Consider the following 22162-nt stretch of genomic DNA (forward strand, 5'->3'; position numbering starts at 1 on the left):
CAACACAAGGATTCAAAGAAGAAGGAGACAGTAAAAGATGACTCCAAGATTTATGGTTTGGGGTCCTGGGAGAATGATATTGATAGAAGTGGGAAGGTTGGCAGGGACTGCCAGTTTAGGGGAGAAGATACTTGGGCTTTTATATATGCTAAGTGTTAAGATAATAACCACCTGTGTATCAAATTGAACTCTGGGGGATTGAAATGTGTTTTATGTCTTGCTTTACCTGAATGCTCCATTCATTCTCTTTTAGTAGTGAGAAATAGTCAACTAGTGAATATAAGCCATGCTATATTGATTGTGGGAGTTGATAACTCTAAGCTGTCAGCTGATAAATGTAATCACAAAAAACATTTGATATATTGAAAAAATAAATATCTACTCAATGTAAAATAAAATGGGAAACAGACTGGAAAAAGACAGTGCAGAAAATATAAAAAGATTAATATCAATAATTATTTTAATCATTTGAAACAAAATAAAATCTGTAAACAACTAGACCAAGGACTTGAAGAGATAAATATTTAAAACTAGGAAATATAGTTCATTCGTTTATCCAATGAATATACCTGTGCTCTTATATCAGATACTGTTCTAATGCTAGCAAACAAGATATAGGTCTCTGAGCATTCTGGTGGTGGCTAGAGAGGCTGACAGTAGATACATTCCAAAACTAAAAGGCCCATTTATTCTTATTCCATCGAAAAAGGGAAGGGAGGGAGGAGAGGGGGCATGCTATAACTGACAGAAAACAACAGGTACTTACTGGTGGAGCTGCCCTGCATCTGAATGATGCATTTAGATTCCTTGCTGGTCTCCCGAGAATTGAAGGGCCGCACCCGGACGGCCACCTTCACTGAGGCTCCCGACATGCTGATGGCCTTGTTAGAGAAACGCAATCCAGAAATAAAGAATAGAGTCTCCTTTTGAAGTTATGTTCAAGTTTCCTTTAGAAAGAAAAAATTCCATATGAGGTAGTCAGAATTAAAGAAAGCATGGGCTAACTTGAACAAAAACACTACTATCTTAGTACTATTTATTTCTAAAATCCTCATTCCTTTTCTCTCCTGGAAATCTTATAGTCTCAACAGTAAATTATCAAATAGAAAATTAAAAACTAAAATATGTTTTCATATTCCATTATCTCTTTCCCATACCTAAAAAGTCCCTAAACTCAGTAATAAAAATAAACTACAAACAGGTTTCCTACTTTCTGTGCTTCTGGATCAATCTTCAAAAATACACGAGAAGCACAAAATGTTTATTTGAAGACAACTCCTGAAACAAGTAACTTTCTATCTGCAAAGTCATTCATTACTTTTCTTTAAAGAAATGCACTGAACCCTCTATATTTTAATTACAGTTTTGAAAACACTGTCACAAGATGTATACTTGAACAGTAGAGGACAAAGATAAGCTCCAGCCAGCTCTTTTAGCTTTTTTTTTTTTAAGGAGGTACCAGAGATTGAACCCAGGACCTGGTACACGCAAAGCAAACACTCAGTCACTGAGTTACTCCTGCTCCGCTCCTTTAACTTTTAACTCTTCAGTAATTTCCTTTAACTTACAATAATCCTTTCATATGTATCTCATTGGATCTTCACAAACACCTTGTAAAATAACTAGGATGCAAAAGACTTAGGTTCTAACCTCAAAAGTGCCATTGACTCATGGCAGAATCAAATCACAACATTCACCACTGAATGAGGCCAAAGGGAAAAAAAAGGTGAACTTTTTTCAAGAGACTAGATTCTTCCCAAAAGAAGAACACTCATAGTATTCTCTGAAAAGAGCCCATGTAATAATTTCCATAAGAAACAACAGGTTCCTCTAGACAGAAGAAATCTGTCTTGTATCCATTATATAAAATTTTCAAAAGAACCAAACAGCTCTTTGCCATCTTCCCTATCCCCTGACATCCGTAGTCATGAAGGTCGAGCTCCAGTTTCAAGATCTATCCTGAACATAGGAGGTGCTATGCCAGGACGGATGGGAAGATTTGCCAATTTCCTCATGCAAAATGCGGATCAGGACGTCTTTCCAAGAGGAACGCTTGGCAGATAAATTGGACTGTCCTCTACAGAAGAAAGCATAAAAAGGGACAGTTGGAATTAAAAAAAAAAAAAAACTCAGAGGACAGTCAAATTCCAGAGGGCTATCACTGGTGCATCACTTGCTGACATTATTCCCAAGAGGAATCATAAACCCAAAGTTAGAAAGGGTCAATGAGAACAAGCTATCAGAGCTATCAAAGAAGCAAAAAAGGCTAAGCAAGCATCTAAAAAGACAGCAATGGCTGCTGCTAAGGCTCCCACAAAGGCAGAACCTAAACAAAAGATTGTAAAAGCCTGTGAAAATTTCTATTCCCCAAGTTGGTGGAAAATACTAAGTTGGCAAATCAAAATTTTAAATAAAGAGCTGACTGTAAAAAACAAACAAAAAAACAAACAAGCAGAAAGAAAATACTTTTTTTAAAAAAAGTACTTATAGTTTATGAGTCCAATCACAGGGATCCCCAACTGAACTTACACCTGACCCATTTTTTTCCACATACTGAAGTAGAGATTAGGAAAGCTAATCTCCAATTGAACAACTACCAATATTTTCTGAGCAAAAGGCAAAAGATAAAAATAAAACAAAATAAAAACCCAGAAGTCACTATCTTATTTTCTTAACAGCATTATCACTATTTGAAATTCTTGTTTTGACAATACCTGAACCAAATGATCAACTTCAGCATCCGTAAGAGTAGTACACCTAAGCAGTACTTGCCTCTAGATATGCTATAATAATAGCACCACCTATTAAGTTTCTTGCCCATTTCCCTTAAAAAAACAACAACAACAACAACAAAAAACTGAATATGGAAAAATCTGTAAGATAAATTACCCAGTTTCTTCAACTAAATGGCATAATGGGCAGGGGGAGATAAAAAATGTTACTTATCAACCAAAATGCAGATTTTTCAATCAAGACAATCTGTAAAAAGACTTTTTTTTTTAAGCTAATCTGTAACTGGGTATTAGATAATATAGGATTTGTTAGGGGAGGAGAGAGAAAGCAATTGCTAAAATGTTGATAAGTATTGAATATTGTGTATATCTAAAGTAAAAAACAAAAACAAAAAGAAAACACACATTTTTTCTTTAGTGTTCTACCCAGGGCTTTTGCAAAGTGTTAAATGCTGCTGGCTGATTTACAACAAGACAACAAAGGTGAAGCGTCCTCCTTGCTGGGTTTTAGATATAAAGTACTAAGCATTTGTAACCATGAACCAAAACACTAATATCTCTAATATCAAATGTCCCCATACAAACATTTTCAAAAGGCTGCTTGATTCCTCTACCTTGCTACCCTGTCAGCATTTCATTCAGCCTAACACAACCAAAGCCAAACTGTTTCTCCACCTCCCCCAAACAATACCAGCTCTTCTGCCTCTTTATTTCTTTTAATGTTCTCACCATTCTGCTGTTTCAACACAGGCTTCTGGCATCTCCCTATAGAATCTCTCTCCATTTCTACCACCACCACCCATTAAGCTTTCAATGCTTCTCACCCAAGGCTGCTAACCTTCCCCAGCAGTTTCCTCTTTCTGCCTGCTACTCCATCCATAAAATACAACACTGCCAGATTCATCTTCCAAATCCTCAAAGTTTCCCTGCCTTTTATCAACCAATGACTACACTGACTGTACTTGCATTCAAAACCACCCATTTTCACAAGCCCACAAAACACTGCCTTCCATCCACATTCCTTAACAACCACCCTTGGGGGGTTTCCTGAATGCTGCTCCAGTTTCTGTCTCTGCACATTTGCTCTACTGTCCCCACTGTACCCTTTTTCCTTTCCTGTTCTTCTCAAAATCTGATTTATTCTTCCAGGATCTCTCTCTAAAGTCTTCATATATTCTACCCACTCTCCACACCCAACATTCTCCATCTAATATTTCTCAACTCACTGGCCTATGCCCAGGGCAGGAAAAGTTAGTTTTGTTACTTATATTTCTAATCCCCTAAATCACAGGTTCTTGAACAAAGTAAATAGTTTTAAATTTTTGGTTGAATTCCTAGTTGCTGTGTGTCAGCAATATTTGAATAGTATTAATAAAAAAACATGTTCCAGAAAAGGGATGGATCATTTGCTCAAGAAGAAAAGGGATTAAGATTAATTTAAAATTCCTTCCTAAAGAAAAAAATATAAGCCATCATTTTGAGATGTGATATACACATTTTAAAATTACTTTTCTAAAACAATCTGCACCTAAATAACTTCTTTCTGATTTAAATGTCCTGAGGTAAAACTGCAACCATTTTCACAAATGAGTTGAAATTTTACACTGTAATAGGTACTACATTAAGTGTTACATAGACTTATTTTGTTACTTCCCCACTACCATAAGAAGTGTCTTTTTTATAATAGCTGTCTAGTAAAGCTTCAAAATTCCCTGCTCCTTTTAAAAAATTACTTAATTTCACAAAGCTGAAGTCAAATTTAAATTCCAATAAGAAACCATAGAGGCGGCGGACTTGGCCCAGTGGACAGGGCGTCCATCTACCACATGGGAGGTCAAAGGTTCAAACCCTGGGCCTCCTTGACCCATGTGGAGCGGCCCATGCGCAGTGCTGATGCGCGCAAGGAGTGCCGTGCCACACAGGGGTGTCCCCCATGTAGGGGAGCCCCACGCGCAAGGAGTGCACCCCGTAAGGAGAGCCGCCCAGCGCGAAAGAAAGTGCAGCCTGCCCAGGAATGGCGCCATACACACGGAGAGCTGACACAAGATGATGCAACAAAAAGAAACACAGATTCCTGTGCCGCTGACAACAATAGAAACAGACAAAGAAGACGCAGCAAATACACACAGAGAACAGACAACTGGGGGTGGGAGGGGAGAGAATAAATAAATAAATCTTAAAAAAAAAAAAAAGAAACCATAATTAGGGAAGCGGACTTGGCCCAGTGGTTAGGGCGTCCGTCTACCACATGGGAGGTCCGCGGTTCAAACCCCGGGCCTCCTTGACCTGTGTGGAGCAGGCCCATGCGCAGTGCTGATGCGCGCAAGGAGTGCTGTGCCACGCAGGGGTATCCCCCGCGTAGGGGAGCCCGACCCCACCCGCAAGGAGTGCACCCCGTAAGGAGAGCCGCCCAGCGCGAAAGAAAGTACAGCCTACCCAGGAGTGGAGCCACACACACGGAGAGCTGACACAAGATGACGCAGCAAAAAGAAACACAGATTCCCAGTGCCAATGACAACAATAGTAGGGGACACAGAAGAACACAAAGCAAATGGACACAGAGAACAGACAACTGGGGTGGGGGGAGAAGGGGAGAAAAATAAAAATAAATCTTTAAAAAAAAAAAAGAAACCATAATTAATATTTTAAGAAGTTACAGAAAGACATTTTTAAATAATTAGCATAAAAATACATTTTCCAAGTTTTAAAGAGAAAGGGAAAAAAGGCAACCATATACACTCTAAATCACTTACACAGCCTCAGTTCTAGACTGTTCCTCTGACCAGCTGTCCTTCCTTATGACATACAAGAAGCATTAGGAAATTGGAATGGAGCAAAAATTCCAGAAGCATTCACTAACATTCAAGGAATAATAAAACATTTAAATCTAATTCACTTGAATTTTTCTCAATTAATTTTTGCCCAGTTGCTTAGCTGTAAGCTTGCAGAATTCTCATTAGCTCTAAGACGTACCCAGTATTATTGGGAGTCTAAGGAGAAGACAAATTCTCAAATTGCTCTTTCAGCAAAGGGAATAAACAAGAGCAAAATAATACTCTTTTTTTGGTTGGTTTCTTTTTAAACTTTTTATTTTGAAATAATTTCAAACTTACAGGAAAGTTGCAAAAATAATATAAAAAACAATACACAAAACTCCAATGTACCCCCAACCCAGATACCCAGATTTCCCACTATTCACATTTTGCCACATTTGTTATATCACTCTATCTCACTTTCTATCTACTGGTTCTTTTGTTTCTATAATATTTTTTTCCGTAGATAACAGTCAAGACTATATCCCTAAAATAAAGGTAATTTCATGTCATTCTCTCTCCTTAAGAGCCTTCAATTTGTTTCCATTTCCTAAAACTTCAAAGGCCTCCACAACCCAACCTCCTTCTCCAGTCTGTTTTCACTTTCCAACTATAAATGTTCTTCACCTCTTACTACACCATACATGTGGATTCCTGGAAATCCAATTTCCTTTCCCAACCTATTACAAGTCCTTATCTTTCAAAGACAAGGTCAAATGTTCACTTTGAGGCCAGAAGCATGCAGTCAGAGGTTCCCTGATATTGCCCTGAGTGAAAAGTCATACCTTCTTTTTCTCTGCTCCCTGAAACTGTTCTGTTGACTTCTCATTTTCCTACATACTTCATTCTGCCCTGCTGCAGTTAGTGGTTCATTTAATATAGTTGGTACTTTATTCAGTTCTTTATTAAAATTAAGAATAGATTTTAACCAAGAAATGCAGTCTTTCTATTTAAATAATAGCACAATTTGCTATATAGCAGCAAATTTACAATATCAACAAGAAGCCTTTTTAAAAAATAATATTTTCTTCATTTTACAGACTGAATTATAATTTAAAGAATGAATGAGGGAAGGGGAGGTGACTCAAGAGAATGAGCTCCTGCCTACCACATGAGAGGTCCCGGGTTTGGTTCCCAGTTCCTCTTAGAGAAGACAGAGCAAGACAGAGAGCTGATGAGATGGGCTGGTGCAGCGAGCTGACGTAACAAGATGACATAATAAGAGACACAAGGAGGGAAACCTGAAGAGAAATACAACAAAGCAGGGAGCAGAGGTGGCTCAAGCAATTAGGCACCTCCCTCCCATATGGGAGGTCCTGGGTTCAGTTCCCAGTGCCGCCTAAAAGGAAGTCAAGCATACAACGAGTAGACACAGCAAAATGCAAAAACAATGGGGTCAGGAGAAATAAATAATGAATGAATGAATGAATGAGTACCCAAAACTAACACTGTAGCCAGAGGGGCTATTTTAAGATGCCACACAAATTTCCTTATTACAAAAACTTTGCATCTCTCAGTCTAATATTTTCCATGAAGACCAAGCAGGTTTTAAGCCACAAAACTGTTTCACTGACCTTTGCTATAATGATAAAATGGCCCCAATCTTCTATGTGTGTATAAATGACTTCTCTATTCTTGGCCTTTCACTCTATGGATAAAAAGCAGCCATGGACCAAGCTGTGCAAGCTCAACATAGATCAAATGTTAGAACAGCTTCTTTCTGCATTCTAACCCAATGCCAAGAACCAGTGCACAAAAGAATCTCCCAGCTGATTAGATTTTAATCTCAAAAGCAGCTAAACAGGCTAATTCAGGCTCCACAATTGTTCTCTCTTAACCTCTATCTAAAACAGGGGTTCTTAACAAGGGGTCCATGAGCTTAAATTAAAATTCAAAAAAACATTATTACTATGGGGATGTGTTGGTGTGGATGTGATATATTTATTAAGTTAATACACAATACAGTATGGACTTAGTAAGGTTTTCACCTGACTGGCAAACTTGGAACAAAAAAGATTAAGAACCCCTGATCTAATATAATCTGATACAATTTTTAGATTTATCAGACACATGTCCTCCTGCCACTGTAAAAAAGAACTCAAGGATCTTCCTTTTCACTGGTGAAATGATTTTATTCTTACTAATTAGGAAGTGCATGGAACAACAGTTCCTGTGGCCCATGACGTAAAATAAACAAACTACTCCAAAATTTTTTTTTTGGATGTCGCCAAAACACCAAGGTTGAAATAGTTAATATTAAACTCTGTCTAGTAAGCCAATTAATACCAATATATGGTAGAGCAGGTGGAGTTCAGTGGTTGAGTGTGTGCTTCATGTGTATGAGGTCCTGGGTTCAATTCCCGGTACCTCCTTAAAAAATTCCAATATATACAGGTACATCTGCCACTCAAATGCCAACATTCCACTAAAGTTCTCCCAATGTCAAAGTAAATGATAAATGATACCCACTCCTCAAGTTGTCCATGATAAAGTGAACTCAACTCAGCCATGGTATAGAAATGGTAGTTGCAATCGTAGATTAATTCAAGTTTCTGATGTGAGTCAAGGTTCTTTCTTTCTGAAATTGGCACCTGACCACACCTTCGCAATTACACACTTGGGAGGTAGCTCACCACCTGGGCAAGAACACAGGTCAGGTTTTTCAGTGTGTCAACCATTTGTCAATATTGCCACCTGATAAACCAGTATTTGAAATTTAATATGTGTGTTTTCTTTCAGATGAATAAGAATACAAGTATTTTAGGCACGTATCAGTGAATTTTTCTACTAGGATACTGGATTTATCCTTATCTTATTACCAAGTTATGTACCTTAACCCCAATATGGTTATATCCTCATAGAAAAGACTTAATTGTGTTATATTTTAATGTTTATTCTCAGTTTGGAAAGCAGGTGTATTTTTTTAAAAAAAGGTCTTTGAAGGACATTTTTTCATTTTATTTAAAAACCTGTTGAAAACACAGGGTGTGTATAATGTGAACTTTGTATCAGATTGCCTATAATGCCTTTCTTTTAGAATTTATTATCAGGAAAAAAGTTTCTCTCTTTATAAAACATGGGGCTTTCTTTTACCAGGATGAAAACTGTACAATTTATCTTTCCTTTTTTGCTTTGACTTCCAAAAGGTAAAAACTAAATTACAAAACCAGATTAAACCAGGCAATTTTTCCTCTTGTTACATAGATTTTTGTATCTCAAATTTTAACAGCCTTACTGTATATATGGTATTTGTGATAAATTACTCAAATCCCTTTTAGAAGTAGTAGTGGTATAAATTATAAATAAATAAAACTTCCCTGTAATAGCCTATTCTGGTACTTATTTTAACATTGGAAATATGTAGTTAAAGTTCTGGTTCCTAGAAATAATTAAAATCAAATAATGCAGCAAGCCTTTAAAAGTCATAAAAAAGTTGGGAAGCGGATGTGGCTCAAACAATTGGGCTCCCGTCTACCCCATAGGAGGTTCAGGGTTCGATGCCCAGGGCCTCCTGGTGAAGGCAAGCTGGCCCATGTGGCAAGCTGTCCTGTGCGGAGTGCTGGCCTGCACAGGAGTGCTGGCCAATACGGAGAGCTAGCTCAGCAAGATGATGCAACAAAAAGAGACAAAGAGGAGAGACCATAAGAGACTCAGCAGATCAGGGAGTTGAGGTGGTGCAAGAGAATGATTGATCGCCTCTCCCCCACTCCAGAAGGTCCCAGGATCGGTTCCCAGTGCTGTCTAACGAGAATACAAGTAGACCCAGAAGAACACACATTTCTGCAAATGGACACAGAAAGCAGACAATGGGGGGGTGGGAGGGAATAAAAAAGAAATAAATCTTTAAAAAAAAAAAGTTGCACAAAAGTAAAAGAGGGGAGCAGAAGTAGCTCAAGAAGATGAATGCCTGCTCCCCATGAGGTCCTGGGTTCAATCCCTGGTAGGTCAAAAAAAAAAAAATGTATAACATTAAAATGGGCAAAAGTACTCAAAAATTTGTGTTGAATGAATTTAAGAATCATGTGGGTGGCCAGAAAAGCAGGTGTCCTAGAAGACTGAAACCAGCCTCACCCAAACAGAAGCAAATAAAAGTTCTGAGAAAGGAGTGAAGTGAGTACTTTCTAGTACTGTAAAGGCCTGAAGCTGGGAATGGCCAAAACATGCAGCAATAAAATGTTGGAAACCAGAGCAAAAGCAGCATCAGTGAATTGAGGAAAATGAAGTCAGCCTGTCGTGGGTTAGGGAGCGCTTAGGAAGCAAGAAGCAGAAATGCAGGTATCCATACTATTTCCCGAAGCTGGCTGGAGAGAGCCAACTTGGTGGGCATGGGAACAAAGGAGGGCTTTTTCCTCTTCCCACCCCTTTTTCTTGCAGGAGAGACACGTTTCTCTGCTTTAGTCACAGCTATTTATTGGGTGCCTGTGAGGGGACAGGCAGTGCTCCAGGAATCTGGGATGAATCCATGAATAAAATATAAACATCCTTACCATAGAGGAGCTTATGTTCTGGTAGGTAAGGAGGCCATTAAAAGTTATAGAGAGAAGTCAGGTGCTCAAGGAAGGTGATAATAGACACACACAACAGAGACGCTTAGGGAAATAGAAGTGTGGTGGGGAGAGTAGTGGGCAGGTGCATAATTGAGGTGGTCAGGGTAGGCCTGTGGAAGTGGTGAGAGTTAAGCAGACTTGATGGATGCAAGGAGTTAGCCGAGCAAACATCAGGGGAAGAGTGTTCCAGGCAGAAGAGAGTCTGAGCAAAGGCTTTTGAGCTTGGCATGTTCAAGGAATTTGAGATCTGAAGATGATATGGTAGATCACAAAACTGAGTTAGTATAACAGAACAATCTAGTGACCTTGGAGAAAACACTTAGCCTCTGTTTCAATTTATTCATCTGTAAAATAGGGATAATATTATCTTTTTATATGTTTGTTATAAAGATCAATAACTATACATAAATATATGTAAAGTATAATATGTGTAAAGATCTTAGGAAATAGTGCTCAATATATGTAAGTTATTATTACCATTATTATTATTGTTTATCTACATGATCATTGATATTTGTCATAAATATGTAGGAAATTTGCATTGAAGAGAAAACTCCACCAAGTATCAAAGTCTTCAAAGGAAATACAGCAATATAAAAGATGGTTATAGGGAAGCGGATTTGGCCCAACGGATAGAGCATCCACCTACCACATGGGAGGTCCAAGGTTCAAACCCCCGGCCTCCTTGACCTGTGTGGAGCCGGCCCACACGCAGTGCTGATGTGCGCAAGGAGTGCTGGGCCACACAGGGGTGTCCCCCCACATAGGGGAGTCCTATGCACAAGGAGTACATCCCGTAAGGAGAGCCGCCCAGTGCGAAAGAACGTGCAGCCTGCCCAGGAATGGTGCCGCACACACGGAGAACTGACACAACAAGATGACGCAACAAAAAGAAACACAGGGGAAACGGACTTTGGCCCAGTGGTTAGGGCGTCCGTCTACCACATGGGAGGCCCGTGGTTCAAGCCCCGGGCCTTCTTGACCCATGTGGAGCTGGCCATGCGCAGTGCTGATGCGCGCAAGGACTGCCGCGCCACGCAGGGTGTCCCCCACGTAGGGGAGCCTCACGCGCAAGGAGTGCACCCATAAGGAGAGCCGCCCAGCGTGAAGGAGGGAGCAGCCTGCCCAGGAATGGCGCCGCCCACACTTCCCGTGCCGCTGACGACAACAGAAGCGGACAAAGAAACAAGAAACAAGAAACAAGACGCAGCAAAAAGACACAGAAAACAGACAACCGGGGGAGGGGAGGGGAATTAAAGAAATAAAATTTAAAAAAAAATCTTTAAAAAAAAAAAAAAAAAAAAGAAACACAGATTCCCATCCTGCTGATAAGGATAGAAGCAGACAAAGAAGACACTGCAAAGAGACACAGAGAACAGACAACCCAGGTAGGAGGGAAGGGGAGATAAATAAATAAATAAATAAATAAATAAATCTTTAAAAAAAAAAAAGAAACCAGATTCCCAGTGCTGCTGACAAGAATAAAAGCAGACACAGAAGAACACACAGCGAATGGACAGAGAAAGCAGACAACTGGGAGCAGGGAGAGAAATAAATAAAAAATAAATTAAAAAGATGGTTATAACTGAATGACATGCTTTGGGATAAACAATGTAATATTACATGTAGAACATATTTTAAAATCCACCCAACATTTACAGTCTTGTGACTTACAACATATGTAAACAAACACAAAACAATCATAAAAGCATCAATTGAGTATTAAATAATAAGTAGTATAAGGAATCATACAAAGGAAAAGACTGCTTGTGAAAATCATGGAAACCACTGCAGCATGCACTGAGGTATACATACTGAATTATACTAACATGGAAAGAAGCTGGGGGCAATCTTTTCTCACCATAGCTATACACAAATAGTTAACTGCAAGTTCCTTGAGGGCAAAGAATTAAATCTCCATGTGCACTTTCAATTAATCGGTAATGACTGTGGTAAAGTGAGTGTAAATAAATTGCTGGGTCACTATGCAGAAAGTCCAACTCAGAGGGAAATCTAAGGTACCTTTTGCAACTTTTCTGTATCACAAGTCACATTGGTTTAATTTCTTTTCTACCCTGATGCATGTAAGTATACGTAGTTACACTCTTTTATTAAGTCCAGAAATCACAGTATATGTTCAAACAAGGCCATCTTTCAAAGAGAACTACAACAAGTAGACAGGATATATGTTTAAATTCTGGGCCTGGTGAAAATAAGTCACGTTTGCATGACCACAGGGATATGCTTACTAGTGGAAAAAACCTGCTGTGACTGGCAGCCTGGAACAGTTTCCAAACAAGAAGGCAGGGACCCCTTGTTGTCCCGTAAGCTATGCCAGGGGCAAGACCATAGACCATACCAGGAAAATGAGCTGGAATGCCTTGGTCTTGGACTTGGACTTGGAGACTGTTGGCAGACTTTCTGGGGCATTTTCCCTGCACAAATTCAAAGCGGGAAGGAAGAAAGAAAGGGGAAAAAGGAAAACTGCATTCATATCTGGTGTTGGAAAGAAAAAAAGTCTGTACTAAGACTTAGAAGCTGTACTTAACTGGATAAATTTTGGAAAAACATTCATGAGAGCAGAGCTGCACAAACATTGCCTCCCTATCAGATTCACAATCAAACGCTAAAATTACATTTAATCACAATTGACAATTCTTCAAATCTTTTTACTAATAAAGTAACTTTAAAATTTTTAAAATAGAAATATTTAATTGGAGCATGGAATTTTACAATAGACATTCTGTATTTCTCTCATATTAATGTAATTCAAAAAACACTAGTTTCTGTTAAAGTCATATCTGATTCAGCCAAGCTTTAAAAGGAAAGCTTAAGGATAAAATTAACAAAAACGAAGTGTTAAAATTTTTCTTAGAAAATCCTCAGAAAATTATTTAAGTAGTTCAACTTAAGAAGTCACAGGAATTAATGAAGAAATGGAATTTGAAAGATAGCAAAGGGCACAAAGAAGGTGGCCATTCCATCTCTCCAGGACCTGTCCAGGTTTAGGATGGAAGAAAACACAGATTTACAGGCTCAAGCTGAACTCAGTTATTGATCGTCTGAAGGTCTGCTAGACATGGTACATATTCATTCCATCCTTAAACACTTGCATGATCAACTCCACTTTCTTCAGAATCCAACAACCACACCACCTTAATTAGAAAGCACTACCTCACTTCTTAGAGGAGAATACCTGCTAAAATTTTATGACTAAGCTAAGCTGACAAAATGCCAGCCTTTAAATAAGTCTCCACCATGATATCACTTCTTGAGGGTGATTCAAATCCAATCGCAGCACTTCCATGGGGCTCAGTCAGACACATCTGTGACACAGAGCAGCTGCCTGAGTAGGAGCTATGTGAGCAAGGGATGTGTTGACAATCTAATTTCAGGCACCTCGAGATTCCACAAAGATGACACTCTGCGTCGTCAGAAATATTGCTGCAAGCCTCCCTCACGAGCGGAATATTCCGGCTTGCTTAATCGCCGCATGTTGCGCGACTCTGAAAAGCTATCCATCCGATGCAATTTACTAATTCGAGGCCTCAGCAAGCCTCAGGGCCAGACCCGCCTATGTACATGTAAGGCATCACCAAGCCTGCTGGGAACGCAGAAACAACATCTCACACCAACAAGACGGGGATCCTGACGGCACTTCACCTGGGAAGCTAATTTAGCCATTTGCCAAGAAGGAAAAGTGTTCGGGGGGCTCCGTTCCGGTGGCAGGGCCGGGAGGGTTTTGTGTTCCATCAACAATGACCGGCTTGCTCGAGCCGCCTCCCCACCCCCACAGCTCGGCTGCCGGCGCGGCCGGGCCCCCTGGAAGCTGCCAGGGCTGTCACTCGGTGCCTTCCAGCCACCGGCCGCGGCTCCGAAGGATTTGTCAGCTCATCCTCCCAATATGGCTGCCACGGGCGCCCCGCTCCGCGGCGCCGAGCCCCCGCCGGCCTTCCCCACGCCTGGCCCGCAGCCAGCACGCCCCCTCCCGCGCCAGCGCTCGGCGCCCCAGCCCCCGCGCCCCCCGCCTCCCCGCCGCCGGGCGGAGCGCCGGCCTCTCCTCCCCGGGCGAGAGGGCAGAGCCGCCTCCGCGGCCGAAGCCCCGACGCCGTCCACGACCGGGAGGGGATGGGGAGACCAGCAAGCCCGGCCCCGCAGCCCGCAGCCCGCGGCCCGCGGCCCGCCTCCTCCCGGCGGCACGCTGCGCAGAGAGCCCGCGGCGCCGCCAGCCAGCGGGGCCGCCGCCCGGCCGGGAGCCCCCACCCCGAGCACGACCTCCCGCCACCCCCCCAGGACGAGCCGCCCCACCCACCCCACCGCACCCCACCGCACCCCACCGCACCCCACGGCCCGGCGGGGCAGGCCCGGGCCTCCTCCCCCGCCTCCGCCCGGCCCGGCCGCACCCCCTCGGGGCGGGCCCCCTCCGCAGCCCCCGCGGCCGCCGCGCCAACCGCCGCCCGCCCCGCCGCTCACCTCAGCCGCGCTGCGCACCGGCGGCCGGCGGGCCCAGTCAGCAGGAGCGGCGGCGCGCGGGGGCGCGCGGGGCCCGGCACCGACGCACCTCAGCGCGAGCAGCGGCCGCCGCGAGCCGCAGGACGCCGCTCCGCAGCCCCATCACGCAGCGGCCCGGGCCCCATCGTCGAGGGCCGCGGCGGGCATGGAATGCGGCAGCGCGACAGGCCGGGCGCAGAGACGGGCGGAAAGCGGCTCGGCCGCGGGCTGACGCCTCCCAGGTCCGCCGCCGTCCGACTGCCCCGCGTCGGTCCCGGCGAAAACTCCGCCCGCAGCCCCCGGCGCGGGACACCGCCCCGAGCCCGGCCGCCGCGCGTCACCTCGGCCCGCCCCGGCTGCCCCCGACTGACGCGGGCGACGGCCAATCGGGATGCAGAGCTCGGGTGGCTGGCCAATCGCGGGTGGGGGCGGGGAACGGGGCGGGGGTTGGGGGCTAAGGCTGCGAAAAGCTACCGCGCTGGTGCAGCGCCCCCCGGTGACCGAGAAGCGGGTGCGGGTGCTGCGGGGGTGCGGGGGTGCGGCGTGGGGTTGGCCGTCGCCCAGCGTTCCGTCCCGGTTGACCCCCAGTGCGTCGGGCAGCGGCGCCTAGGCACCCTCACAGCCGCCTGGTGGGATGACAAAAGGTTGGCGGGGCGGGGCGGGGCCGTGCAGGCCGCGGCGCCGGCCGAGGTGGGGGTGGGGGGGCGGACGGGAGAGCCATTGTCCCTTAGTAAGCCTCTCGCGCGTTCAGCCCGCCGAGCGCGGCGCAGCGGGCGCTGAGACGCCAAGGGATGAGTGTAACCCGCAGAGGGCTCCGCGGCCTGTTCTCATCGAGCCGGATCACAGCACCCACCTCCCACACGCCACCTTGGGAAAAAAAGGCGGAATGAGTAATGGAAAAGCATGACTTAGTGGGCATTCAACTTGTCGCCTTTGGATACCGCGTAAGGGCCGTGAGTAAAGGAACAAGATGTTTTGTCGAGCCCGTGCCTTACTGAGCCGAGCTCCCTCTGGGAGATGCCCTTGGAAGAGGGTTACTCGGAAACCCGGAGAACGCAAGAGCTCTTGTGGCGATTTTCAAAGATCAGATTTAGATGCGGCTTTAAAGGAAAAGACCACAGCCGTTCATGAGCAGTTCAGTTTAGTATTTAATAAAATATAATACTCAACGATGATATGTGCAATTATCACTCCAAGTACCATTATTTTATACCGTTGTGAAATGCGTTCAGATTTACTGGCAGAAATTGAAAACAAAGTCAGAATTTCCCCCTGAACACAATATTGTATTATTGGGTATAAAAGGCCTTATATATAAGCGTAAGCACTAACACATGGAAATTCATTTTCTACACTAATGATTCTGAAAATCTCCACCCATGCTGAAGTCCTCATACTCTCCACCCACTCATCATTTATGGAAGAGTCCTAGATTTATTTAAAATTTAAACCCCACCTACCTGCAAAAGGATTTGACATAGCTTACACGAAGGCTTACAAGCAGTAAAAGTGTATAATATTAAAATAGGAGTAAAATTAATAAAAAGTAATGAAAGACTGTTTTAAAAGTCCCTCTGAAGAAGGGGAGCACATAGAAAAACATTGAAGAAGCAGAGTCAAGGGAATGTACTACCCCTGAACACAAAATTCAGCTTTTAACTTTCCAAAGGAGAAGGCAAAGATTAAACTATAATGGGTTAATAAGCTGGAACTCCTCAATTCATCAGTGAACTCAAACTTTTTTCCTAACTTGGAGATCCTTACAAAAGCACTAGGATAAGCACCATGGAGAGTTACCAAAAACCAGGATGGTTTGAGTTCTCAGAGGATCTCCATCTAAAAAGAATGGAAGGCTATGAAAGAAGCGTGGTGGTAACCAGCACTAGACAAGCAGAAGCACACAGAGAAAGGCACCAGTCCCTACACACAGATGAGTCTGCTCTGGGTTTCAAAGTGGCCCGCTCTGCATAAGCCTTAAGCTCCTCTGACAGATGAAGTCACTTTGCACAGCCATTCGCTTTCTCAGATCACAGATTTTGGGCAAAAGCATCTCTTAAAAATCATAAATAAAGCACTGGAAAATTGAAGTCAGCCATGACCAGTAGGGTTATCCCTGCCATGCAAGGAGAGAACAACATTAGAAGATCTACTGATGTGATACATACAGCCATCCTACTAGAAATATTAAGGTTTCTGAATATAGGATCAACATACAAAAATCTTGTGGTGCCCTGGCTGGCCCCTCCTCCCATATCTCCTCACCAGCTGGGCATGGAGCCAACCTGCACTCCCAATGTGGATACCTGGTCCTGGCTCCAGAGGGAGTAGAGTAACACTTGTGCACATACTGGGAGCATATATGTTTGACCCAATCTGTCTGGTGGTGGCGTGAGGAACTCGCCATAACATAACTTTCCCTACATGTAGAAGGCAGCTCACAGAGCTATTCTACAGAAGGATATGGGAGAGCAGTCAAGTGGGTGCCTGGGGCAAAGGATTGCTAGCTGTAAGACATGCGGTGCAGTGCTGGGACCCTGAGGGAACTTTTCCACAGAAGATGGAAACATTCGTATTTGTGTAAATGGAAGAATTCCAATGGAAAAATTTGTATTTGTGTAAATGCCCATGCTCAGACAGGACCAGGGAGGCCCCTGTATTTTTGGCCTCATGATATTGTCTAAACTCATTGTATGGATAAGCACTGAAGGAGAATGTTCATACAGGCAATCTGCAAAGACTGCGAAAGTTCTTTTCATTTTTTCCTCTTTTTTTTTTTTTTTTTTTTGTTAGCTCCTTGCATTCAAGGAAAACTGTCATAACACTAGCTGGATACACGCTTAAGAAAGGTGCCTCAGGGTCTAAATTCCAGCAATACGACATTAAAATATCAAAATGTTCAGATTTCAAGTAAAGATTACAAAACACACAAAGAAACAAGAGGTGATGGTACAGGCAAAGAAGATTAAAGCATTTTATAAACTGTTCAAAGAGGAGACTCAGACCTGGGACATTCCAAACACTTTTTTTTTTTTCAGATTAAAAACAAATTTATTTCTCCCCACCCCCCACCCCCCTTGTTGTTTACACTCGCTGTGTCTGTTCGTCTTCCTTGTTTCTTTTTAGGAGGCCAGGAGCCAAACCTGGGACCTCCGATATGGGAGGGAGGTGTCTAATTGCTTAAGCCACCTCCGCTCCCTGCTTTGTTGTGCCTCTCATTGTTTGTTTTCCCCACGTCTCTTGTTGCATCATCTTGTCATGTCAGCTCACCACGCCTGCCCATTGCATCAGCTAGCTGTCTTCTTTAGGAGGCACCGGGAACCTCTGCTCCCTGCTTTGTTGTATCTCTCATTATGTTCCCTCTTCTTGTGTTTCTTTTTCTCTTGTTTTAAGGATTTATTTATTTATTTCTCCCCGCTCTTTCCATTGTGTGCTCTCTATGTCCATTTGTTGTGTGATCTTCTGTGCCTGCTTGTATTCTTATTAGGCAGCTCTGGAAACCGATCCTGGGACCTTCCAGAGTGGGAGAGAGTTGATCATTCTCCTGCACCACCTCAGCTCCCTGGTCTGCTAAGTATCTTACTGTCTCTCCTCTGTGTCTCTTTTTTGTTGAGTCATCTTGCTGCATCAGTTCTCTGCATTGGCCAGCATTCCTGAGCAGGGCTGCACTCCATGTGGGCTGGCTCTCCACATGGGCCAACTCACTGCATAGGTCAGCTTGCCTTCACCAAGAGACCCTGAGTATTGAACCCTGGACATCCTATATGGTAGACAGGAACCCAATTGCTTGAGCCACATCCACTTCCCTCTTGTGTCTCTTGTATCAGCTTGCCATGCTAGTGCCAGCTCACGCTCTTCTTTAGGAGGCACTGGGATCCAAACCAGTGACCTCCCATGTGGTCGGTGGGAGCTCAGTTACCTGAGCCACATCTGCTTCCCTCCAAATACTTTTTAAAAATGGTCCTAAATATGCTCAAAGAGCTAAGGGAAAACATGGACAAAGAACTACAGGAAACCAGGAAAACAATAGATGAAAACGAAGAGAAGAGTAGTAGTGAGATGGAAATTGTGAAAAGGAACCAAACAGAACTATAGACCATGGTAACAGAAATTAAAAATTCTTTAGAGGGATTCAACAGCAGATTGGTACTGGCTGAAGAAAGAATCAGTGAACTTGAAGATAAGACAATTGAAATCATCCAGTGTAAGGAGCAGAAAGGGGACAGAATAAAGAAAAGTGAACAGAGCCTAAGGAACCTATGGGACACTATGAAACATACCATATACCCTGTGGGAATCCCAGAAGGAGGAGAGACAAAGGAACTGTGACAGTTTGAGATTACTTATGAATCCCCAAAGAGAATGATTGTGTTTGTAAACTAACCTATTCCTTTGGGTGTGATACTCTTTGATTGTATTAAATTCAGTGAGGGGCCTTTGATTAAATTTACTTGAAAAACTCAATTTAGGGCTTCTGGTTGGGCTACATCAGTAAGGCATAACTCAGGTTGAGTCCCCACCCCCTTGGTGGACGGATATAAACAGACACTCAGGAGGTGGATGTGGCTCAACCAGTTGGGTGTCCGCCTACCACATGGGAAATCCCAGATTCAGGTCCCAGTGCCTCCTAAAAGAAGACAAGCAGACACTGCCCCTGCTGCAATAAGCTAGATGCTGCCCCCACAATGAGCTAGACACCACCCCCAGAATAACGAGCAGATGCCACAAGCCAGCAGACACCACAGCCCATGGGGACTGCATGTGGCTCAGGCTGTTGGGCACTCATCTCTCATGTGGGAGGTCCTGGGTTTGGTTTCCAGTGCCTCCTGGAGGAGGCAAGCAAACAATGAGCAGACCAATGAGAGAATCTTCTGGGGGAGGGGGTATAAAGAAAAAGTAAAAAATAAAATTTTAAAAATAAAACAAAAAATAAAAATGGACATTCGCTCAAGAAGACATATGCCAGGGGAGAGAACTTTGTCATTTTGATACTGCAATGTGACAGAAAGGAGAAGTCTCAAAGAGCTAAAGCCCCTGGGAGAGATGAGCCATTTGTCTGATAAGATCACAGCTGACCTTGGGAAGAAAGCCGAAGCTGATATAGAAAGACTGGAAAGAAACGAGCCTTATGCCAGGAGAGAGAGGAAGCCCTGAGAGAAAAGCCCTATGTCAGCCTGCAACCGAGAGAAAGGAAGCCCAAAGGGGAAGGCTGAACCCTGGCAGAGATCAGCAACCATCTTGCTTCAACATGTGGCACCTGACTTTGGTGAGAAAGCAACCTTGAGCTGGACTTTTTAGGGCCTTGTAACTGTAAGATTTTACCCCAAATAATGATCCTTTATAAAAGCCAACAGATTTCTGGTACTTTGCCTTAGCACCCCTTTGGCAGACTAATACAGGAGCAGAGAGAATATTCACCTAAATGAAGTAGAATTCTTAGAATACTCAAAGAAATAATGACTGCAACTCCCCAAATTTAATGAAAGACATTAATATACATATCCAAGATGCTCAACAAACTCCAAACAGAATAAACCCAATAGACCCACATCGCGCCATGTTACAATCACACTGTTGAATGTCGAAGATAAAAAGATAATTCTGAAAACCACAAAGGAGAAGCAATATATCACATTCAATGCCTCCATAGGGTTAAGTGCCAATTTCTCATCAGAAACCAGGGAGAAGGCAATGGGAAGACAGATTTAAAGTGCTAGAAGCAAAAAAAAAAAAAACATTGCCAACCAAGAAATCTATATTCAGCAAAACTTTCTTTCAAAAATGAGGGAGACACAATAAGCTCTAAGTTAAACATGGACTTTAATTAATAGTACAATTATAGACTGAATTCTGGGAAGATGGCAGAGTAGGGAGCTCTAGGACTCAGTCCTTGCACCAAAACAACTATTAAACAGGCAGGAACTATAATATCCGAAACAACTATTTTGAGACTCCAGAGGTCAGAAGGAGCTGGAGGAAGAGGCTGATAAATTATGGTTAAGAACTATAAATTGCTCACACCATGCAGCAGTTACAGTTACCCAGTCCCATTCTCACAGCAGGCTGCTGTGGGGTCCAGTCCCTAGGTAGCAGTTGGTGACAGAAAGGGGTGTAAAAATCCTCTTTCCTAAGAACAGGGGTGGACATGGCCAATCAATGATCACAGCTTTTGATTACCAAATTCAGATTGCTGGGTCCTGGATCTGAGGGCGGCCATTGTTTCAACCCTCCCTGGATGGGCAGAGGCAGTGGAGATTTAAAGATGCAGGGCTTGCTAGGGCTGCAGGAACAGGGGAACTGCAAAGCAACTAACAAGCAAAAGCCCAGGGCAAGACAGAGGCCCAGAAAGACAGGGAAAACCCTGCACAGTGCATTCCCTTAGGACAGACCTTCCTGATAGGAGGGCTGAAGCTCAAGAAAATTCTGTATTATCACCAGCTGGTACAGAACCAAGAAGTAGACATTACAGGGAGTAAATCCCAGAGTTAACATTTAAAATATTAAAATGTACAGTGTGCAATGAGTATAAAAACAAACAGAAACAAGAAATGATGGCCCATCCAAAGGAAGAAGAAAAAATACAGAGCAAACTTAAAAATGCTTAAGAAGGTGAAGGAAAGTACAGAGAAAGAACTATAGGCTATCAGGAAAACAATGAATGAACAATATGAGAGTCTAAGTAAAGAGAGAGAACTTTTTAAAAAAGAGCCAAAGGGAACTGCTGGAGTTGAAGACAACAATAACTGAAATGAAAAATGCCCAGGAGGGTTTCAAAAACAGATTGGAGGGGAGCCGGTGTAGCTCAGTGGTTGAGCGCCTGCTTCCCATGTAAGAGGGCCTGGTTTCAATCCCTGATTGAAATAAAAATTTAAAAAACAGATTGGAGTTGGCAGAAGAAAAAAATTAGTGAACCTGAAGACAAGGTACTTGAAATGAGTCAGGCTGAGGAGTAGAAAGAAAAAAATATTAAAAGCAAAAATAATGAGAATTGAGAAGGGGTATTGATGCCTAATGTATGTAGAATTTTTAAATAGCTTGACTATAAAAGTGTGGAAATGGATGAGTTAATGGTAACACATTATAGTGAATATAACCAACATGGCTGGTTTATAAATGGGACTGTGGCTGAAAGGAGTAGTCTAGGGATGTAAATTTCAATGAAAAGAAAACTAGAGAATAATCTAGGGCCTGTATTAACAGTAAACCCAGTGGGGGATGAGGATTGTGGTTAATAGTACAAATACAAGAATGTTCTTCTATGAACTAGAACAAACGTACATCACTATTACGAAGTGGTAAGAATATGGTGATGCCTGGGAAAAAATACAATAATGTAACTTATGGCCTATAGTTAAAGGCAATATTGTAAAATTCTTGCATCAGTGTCAAAGAAGGTACTATATCAATGCTAAGGGTCAATAATTGGGGTGTATTAATCAGCCAAAGGGGTGCTGATGCAAAGTACCAGAAATCTGTTGGCTTTTATAAAGGGTATTTATTTGGGGTAAAAACTTACAGTTACAAGGCCCTAAAGAGTCCAACTCAAGGTACCATAAGAGGAACTTCCTCACCCAAAGTCTGT

The 22162-nt window shown here is 43.0% G+C and overlaps 1 protein-coding gene across 17 annotated transcripts in view; it reads right to left on the reverse strand.

Annotated features, from left to right (window-relative positions):
- The window catches only part of KIF1B (kinesin family member 1B), a 155537-nt gene extending 140592 nt beyond the window's left edge, over positions 1–14945 (reverse strand). For 6 of the 17 annotated variants that reach the window (XM_058304447.2, XM_058304440.2, XM_071217792.1 and 3 more), the window contains exons 1-2: positions 14566–14902; positions 767–947 (exon numbers count right to left, since the gene is read on the reverse strand). In XM_058304447.2, the coding sequence (XP_058160430.1) occupies positions 767–872 (106 nt within the window). In that variant the 5' untranslated portion in view covers positions 873–947; positions 14566–14902. Of the gene's footprint in view, positions 1–766; positions 948–14565 lie in introns of all 17 variants that reach the window. The other 11 variants (XM_058304448.1, XM_058304442.1, XM_058304445.1 and 8 more) reach the window with 4 other exon arrangements.
- Between the last annotated feature and the right edge of the window lie 7217 nt (positions 14946–22162).

The sequence above is a fragment of the Dasypus novemcinctus genome, chromosome 9 (assembly GCF_030445035.2).
Source record: "Dasypus novemcinctus isolate mDasNov1 chromosome 9, mDasNov1.1.hap2, whole genome shotgun sequence".
In the NCBI taxonomy this organism is placed as follows: Eukaryota; Metazoa; Chordata; class Mammalia; order Cingulata; family Dasypodidae; genus Dasypus; species Dasypus novemcinctus.